This window comes from Carica papaya, chromosome 8 (assembly GCF_054855325.1).
Source record: "Carica papaya isolate Zhongbai chromosome 8, ASM5485532v1, whole genome shotgun sequence".
Taxonomy (NCBI): Eukaryota; Viridiplantae; Streptophyta; class Magnoliopsida; order Brassicales; family Caricaceae; genus Carica; species Carica papaya.
The window spans coordinates 32,607,695-32,614,434 of NC_142316.1; the positions used below are offsets into that span (position 1 = coordinate 32,607,695).

General features: G+C 36.7%; 1 protein-coding gene across 2 annotated transcripts; it reads left to right on the plus strand.

The window, feature by feature from the left end:
- The first annotated feature begins 3,523 nt into the window (after positions 1-3,523).
- Positions 3,524-6,585, plus strand: GRF3 (growth-regulating factor 3). Of its 2 annotated transcripts, none has more exons than XM_022053011.2 (4): positions 3,524-4,001; positions 4,126-4,314; positions 4,797-5,169; positions 6,023-6,585. In XM_022053011.2, exons 1-4 carry the CDS (start codon positions 3,791-3,793, stop codon positions 6,438-6,440), a joined length of 1,191 nt encoding a protein of 396 aa, XP_021908703.2. In that variant the 5' UTR covers positions 3,524-3,790; the 3' UTR covers positions 6,441-6,585. The 2 variants fall into 2 exon arrangements, with proteins under 2 accessions (XP_021908703.2, XP_021908702.2); XM_022053010.2 differs by having other exon boundaries at positions 3,525-4,001; positions 4,785-5,169.
- Positions 6,586-6,740: the final 155 nt, after the last annotated feature.

Below are 6,740 nucleotides of genomic sequence, written 5' to 3' on the forward strand. Positions count from 1 at the left end.
GTAACTCATTACATGGTGGCTAAAACTGGGACAAACGACAAGAATTACATGACCAAGCCAGGGCCTACCCTCGTCCACGTGTCTATTAGGCTATTTTGTCCATCTACGGAAACTAGTATTGTGGGTCCCTCTCCCCTGTTCTGAGACCCCAGGACCCCTCTAAGTACCCTACTTGTTGGAAAATTCAACGGTCAATCCAAGTTTTTGAATTTTACCCATTTACCTTTTTCTACTCCCATTTTTTTTTTTACCTCGTCTTTTCATTTTTACTTCCCACGGTGATTAATAATTGGTAATGACAATTACCCAAATCCCAACCGACTTCAACAAAAAAATAAAAAAGAAAGGGGTCAATTGATATGGGAAGCTTGTTGTTTGAAGGAAGGAGAATCTAATTAAATTTATATAATATGGTCAACAGATTTGCAAGTCCATTTGTAGCACATGATTCTTTGTTCCTATGCTTTGCATATAGAATCATATGGAAGCCTCGTGGTCTGACACAACCGCTCATGTTCGTGTCTTATGTATGCTCAAGAAAAGAATTTCTTCTTTTATAATTTAATATCAATTTTACAAAATATATACTAACTACAAGAAATTAAATTTAAATTTTTATTGGGATAAATTAACATATTTTTTGCCTAGTAATTTAATTAATTAAGAGAGTGGAGATAGAAAATAAATTAGGAGTGAAGAAGGAGCAATAAAAGAAATGCCTCGAGAGAATAAGTCACGTGGATGCACGTGAGTGATATCACAAGGCCTCGCGTGCCGGCGTGCCTTACTTTATCCTACACAAAATGTCGAAAAAGCCTGGGACCCACGTGGGCACTCTGTCTCTTCTGACGCCCAAAAATATTCAACTTTACTGACACTTCCCTCTGTGACGTATTTGCTCCTCCCTCCCCACATGTGACCTCCTTTATTTTCCTTTTTTCTTTCCCAATTTTTTTTAATTAAATCTCACTTATTTAATAATAATATTCTTTTTAATTAATTTTCTGTCTCACAACGACAAATTAGCTGACGTGGATAGCTGGAGTGGGTCCCCACTCCAGATCCGTACAAAAGAGCTGTTGATCCAAGATGTTTTTTGGCCGTAACCCGTTTTACTTAATTACCACTTTGCCCCCTCTCAGTTCGTGCCTTTATTTATGTAGATATTCTGTAATAACCATTTTAAGAAAAAAGCAAAAAGCCAAAGTTGTTGCGCCTATTTATTCGCTCACTAAATAACTTTATATTATATAATAAATTTTAATTACATATTGCGAATTTAGAAATTCTAAAACTACGGTACACAAATCGGCTACTCATTTTTTGGTTGGGGTTGGGGAAGGGAATTAATAGTACTTGATGCTCTAGTAAGTAGTACTAATAATTACAGTCTATGGTGGTAATTTGCAAAGGAATGAGTAAATGGTAAATAGGAATTTAACCGCGGAGGTGTTTCTCAATATCCACCAATCATTTCGGCTTCTGGGTAAACAGAAGCTTACTGACTCTAGCTGTAGAGTCATAGACAAGTATATCTTGTATTTTTCTGTGTCAGAGTTAAAACAATTTGTTTTTTTTTTTTATCTTGTATTTTTCTGTGTCAGAGTTAAAACAATTTGTTTTTTTTTTTTTATAAAAAAAATATAAAATAAAAAAATACTATAAAGTAGATGTAAATTTTTATTTAAAAAAAAAAAGAAAAAAGAAAAAAGTACTATGAGTAGTCAAATCACTAAAAGAACGGTAGTTGGTCCAATCAAATTTAATTATTAGTAAAATTAAAATTAAATCACTGAAAATCTCCTCACCACCCACTTGTTCTTCCCCCCCACCATCTGACATACACACCCATCTTCATATAATCACATTTTTACCCTTCAATAATATTTACATTACTCAATAATGGGTGTTGGGGGGTGTAATGGCAAATTTGTAATTTAAGAGAAAATGTAGGGCTAAAGAAGAGAAACCAATTAGTTTATCCAAGTAGAAAGGAAAAAGACAAAAGTGTTACTATAACTACTAAGTAATTGAGTTATGAGAATATCTCGGTATGTATAAAACTACTTGGGTGGGGTTGTAGGGACGGACACGATAAAAATAAAAGTAGTAACGTGTGAACATAAATACTGCCATTATGTAAATTGAGGGAAAACCTCAAGGGTATATTCGTCAAATAAGTTTTAACACAATTGGATAAAACAAAAACTCAACTGTTGGGTCCCTCCTATATTGTCCCTTACTCTCCCGCCGACTGTCCTCCTGGCTCGGCTCGGCTTCATTTTTTACTTCTACGTTGGGCTCTGGCCCAACAAGAAACCCATTGAAAAGTGCAAGTTTGACGGCTTCAACAAAGAGGAATTGGGCTCAATACTGCATTCATTTATTTACTATTAAAAAATAATTGACTTTTTATTAATTTCTATTTTTAGTAAATCAAATAATATATATCAACTTATAATATAATTACAAAATTACAAAATTTCATGTAAAATATAAAAAATTTAATTATTAAATTATTTTATTGTTAATTATTTAAATTGATTTATTTAAAATAAATAATATTCGATTTAGTTTATTAGAATAAGTTTTTTTTTTTTTTATAAAAAAAATGAATTTGACGTAATTCAAATGCCACTACAGTTCACACAAAGATTAAAACCAGCGGTTTGGAAAAAAAAATTGGATTTTGGAAGTTTAGCAGTGAAGTGAATTAATTAGGTAGTAAGTATTGGATTAGGTTGCTGGATTGCACGAGGTAAACATGATTTATGTTTTAATTAATTTGAATTTAATTACTTAATACTGGAGTAATAGAAAACATGTTCTTAAAGTTTCGAATCGGGTGTTGGATTTCCACTTCTTCAGAAAATGGAGGTAAGAGATTTTATTATTTCCTAATGTAAAATTAAATAATATATATTTTTTAAAAAGGGATAATTGGGAAGGATGAGGAAGACAGAGGAGATAATTAACGAAATTGCCATTCTGAGAAGAAGACATCCCAAGGAGTCTCGAACTGCGACACAATAATAACAAAGGAAGCAGTAAGTAGTCAGCTCTTCCCCAGAAACACAAATGGATAAAAGCCTGACCTCCGCTGCATTTGCAACTTCTCTGTCTCCTCCTGCTGCTCCTCTTCCTCCTCCTCCATTTATTATCTACGTACATATTTATTATACGTATGCATCTAAGCAAGCAAGCATATATGCTCTCATTTTGAAACTTGCATTAACTTCTATCTATACATTATATTATATATAAATTACGTAGATAGAGATAAGTAAATGTGGTAAAAAGTAAAAGGGTTTCTCAGGATGTTTCTTAATTCAATAGGGTTTTTTATTTGCTATTTCCAAGGCACAAAGAGAGAGAAAGACTGCAGCTTATATCTAAAAAAAAAAAAAAGATTTTTTTATATATCGATTAAAATAAATTTTTAAATAATTTTTGAGGTCTCAACTGTCTTGTCTGGCTGTCTTTTTCTCAAGTGCCTTAGGCTTCTTCACTGGTCATAAACAAACTTTGCAGGCTTTCGTGTCAGAATGCTCACTGACCTCTTCTTCTTCTTCTTTCGTCCGCCACCTCCTCCTCCCCCTCCTCCCCTCTCTTCATCTCTCTCTTTCTTTCTGCTGGGTATCTGCCAAAGTTATAAAAGAACCCACATAAGTCTCTGCAAAAGCTTTTCCAAACTTTCTCTTCACATCCCCAACACGCCAAACAACGCCTTATTAAACCTAAACAACTACTAAAAGCAACCAAACTTCAATCCCTCTCTCTCTCTCTCTCAATGGACTTGCATCTGAAACAATGGAGGAACCAGCATGAGTCAGAGCAACAACCTTCTGCGAAGATACCAAAACTTCTCCTTGATCCACATCAACAAAACCCATCTGCCTCAGCTTCTGCTTCTCTTGCACTCCCTTTGTTTGTACCTGAACAGCCCTCTACCAAACTCACCAACCTGTCAGCGTTGCCAGATTCATCCTCTAGATTTCCCAGTAAGATTTGTCGCACATCAATGGGCATGTTGAAAAAGTTCCTGGGTCTTTTTCCTCTTCTAAGTTTGCTTCTGTAACTTTCATGGCGTTTACTTCTTTTTCTTTCTTCCTCTTGTTTTGTTAGAGATGGGAAGCTACTTTAGTTTGGCTCAGTGGCAGGAGCTGGAGTTGCAGGCTTTGATCTACAGATACATGTTAGCTGGTGCTGCCGTTCCTCCCGAGCTCCTCCAGCCAATCAAGAAAAGTCTCCTTCACTCTTCTCCATATTTCCTCCATCATCCTCTTCAACATTACGCTCATTATCAGCCTGCTTGTAAGTTCTAACTCATATATATCTCTCTTTCTTGATTCAATCAACAACACCCATCTGGTCTTTTTAGCTATTTTCTTTTTCAATGTTCTGTGCATTATGTTTTCTTGTCAGTTTCATGCTTGGATTTTACCAGTTTTAGTTCTAACAAGATCTTAGGGTTTAACCTGCTTAGTTTCAGATTTTCCCTCTCAGATCATTATCTTTAACACCTGACTTAAATTATTGCTCGTCTGTTGGTTACACAACGGCCTAATTATCAATGTCACCGTATTTCATGATTGTACACTCCTTTCTTTGACTTTTCTCTAAAATCTTAACCCGGTTGACTTTAATTCACTTGCTCTCTATTTGCAATCATGAATATATACCCTGTATGTATCGGTCTTCATGAGCCAAGCAGGTTTTAAAGTTTCATGTATACGTAATGGTTATATATTAATTGATTGGAGAAATTAAACATGGATGATCAGTGTTACAATCAGGGTATTGGAGCAGAGCTGCCCTGGATCCGGAGCCGGGTCGGTGCCGGAGAACAGATGGAAAGAAATGGAGGTGCTCAAGAGATGTGGTGGCTGGCCAGAAATATTGCGAGCGCCACATGCACCGTGGCCGCAACCGTTCAAGAAAGCCTGTGGAAATCCCCACGCCGAACACCACCGCCGCCGTCACTCCACTCTCCGTAGCCGCCTCAACGGTTTCTTCTCTGGGTGCTGGTGGTGGTGGTCTCGGTGGCAGCGACACTTTCAAATCCACCGGTCCAATCTCCATGACACTGCCGGCAATGGTGGCTAATGGGCCGAGCTTCGGCCTCGCCGGACCGGCTAGCTCCGCTGATCTCCTGCACCTGAATCATAGGTAAGATTGGTGACTTCTTCCCCCTGAATTAATATTTGACGTTGTTAATTTGTGGTATTGGGTGTGAAGAAAAACAGCTTGGTGGCGTACTAGACATGTAATCATATATTATTATTTGAAGAAGAAAACTGTAAACTCCCAGTGATTTTAGTACAGAAAAACATTATGGGCATGAAGCAGATATTGGGATTCACATGGTGTCTGACTGTTTTTGTTCTATTATTTCTATTTTTCAAAATTTTTTGGAGGCAATATTAAGAGCATAAATAAGGCTGAAACTCCAATTATAAATTATTGTATTGAGATTAAATTTCTTCATAAGAAATTTAGGAGGAAGATTTTCCCTCTATCTTATAAAAAGAAAATGGAATTCGAAGGGCTGCGGTGTTTGATAAAACTATAACTATGATGTTGGTGTTCTGGGTGGCAGTGGTGTTATAGAGATTGGCATTATTATTGGCATGAATTTTAAATTTGTGGGACATTTTTGGTTTATTTTTTCCCAGGAAAAAAAAGCTTTTAATGTCAAAAAAGAAGGACATAGATTTGATAGAATCTTTTTAAGATGGGATTAGCTTTAGCTAGATATATATTTATATGTATATATCTCAAATGGTAGGGACCCTGATGGAGGGGTCTGGCTAAATATGTCTGAAATTTGGGGAAAAAGCCTTCAGATTCTCTACGAACTCACCCCAGCCGCTCCTTTTCAAGATATGGTGCTCTGATTTTTTTTCGTTATCATTTTTAGGTAGACTTTATACGTAAATATGCACATATATATATATATTTAAATTGTTTCTTTGTTGGGTTTTGATTCGACTCTATCATGTGCTTTTGTCCCTCTCTGCAGTTCCTCAGAGTCCAGGATTGAGAACAAGGGCCTCTTTGAAGCCCAAAACGAAGTTAACAACAGACCTGACGGCCACATTCTAAGGCATTTTTTTGATGATTGGCCCCGATCACTTCAAGAACCTGATAATGCTGGGAGCAATGCTAGCCCTATGAGCTCCTCCACCTGTCTCACAATTTCATCCTCCGATGTGTCGTTGAAACTGTCAACTGGTAATGCAGATGAACTCACCACCAGGGACGGCGAAAGGGATCAACTGCAGTTGAATTGGGCTGCCGGATGGGCGACAAACCAAATGGGAGGACCTCTAGCTGAGGCATTGCGTTCCTCCACTTCAAATTCTTCACCCACCAGTGTCTTACATCAGTTGCCGCGGAACTCTGCCACAGAATCTAGTTACGTTAGCACCTGTGTTTAGTTTATGTTTTCCTCTAAATCAATAATAATATGATGTTCGTTTTTTTCTGTACTTTTTTTGTTGTTGCCAATTTTGTTATCCTTTGCGCTTATAAACCGCTCAGTACCATAATATCTACTGTATAAAGTGGGCACGGTCTTTTGCACGTCTGTTTTTCAGGGCTTAGAATTTAGTTCTTTTAATCCTTGATTTAGAAATTATTTTCTTATGCTCCTGATTTAATATATAAATCTAATTATATGTCCGATTTGTAAAAGCCCATAGCGATGCTCTGCCCTTGTTCTACAAATTCACTGCCAA

What these genes read in the sequence shown, in the direction of transcription:
- GRF3 (XM_022053010.2), top strand. Translation starts at nt 3,791, where the DNA reads ATGGACTTGCATCTGAAACAATGGAGGAACCAGCATGAGTCAGAGCAA. An exon ending in CGCTCATTATCAGCCTGCTT is followed by an intron (nt 4,315 to 4,784) that starts GTAAGTTCTAAC and finishes ATGGATGATCAG; the next exon opens with TGTTACAATCAGGGTATTGG. An exon ending in CTCCTGCACCTGAATCATAG is followed by an intron (nt 5,170 to 6,022) that starts GTAAGATTGGTG and finishes CCCTCTCTGCAG; the next exon opens with TTCCTCAGAGTCCAGGATTG.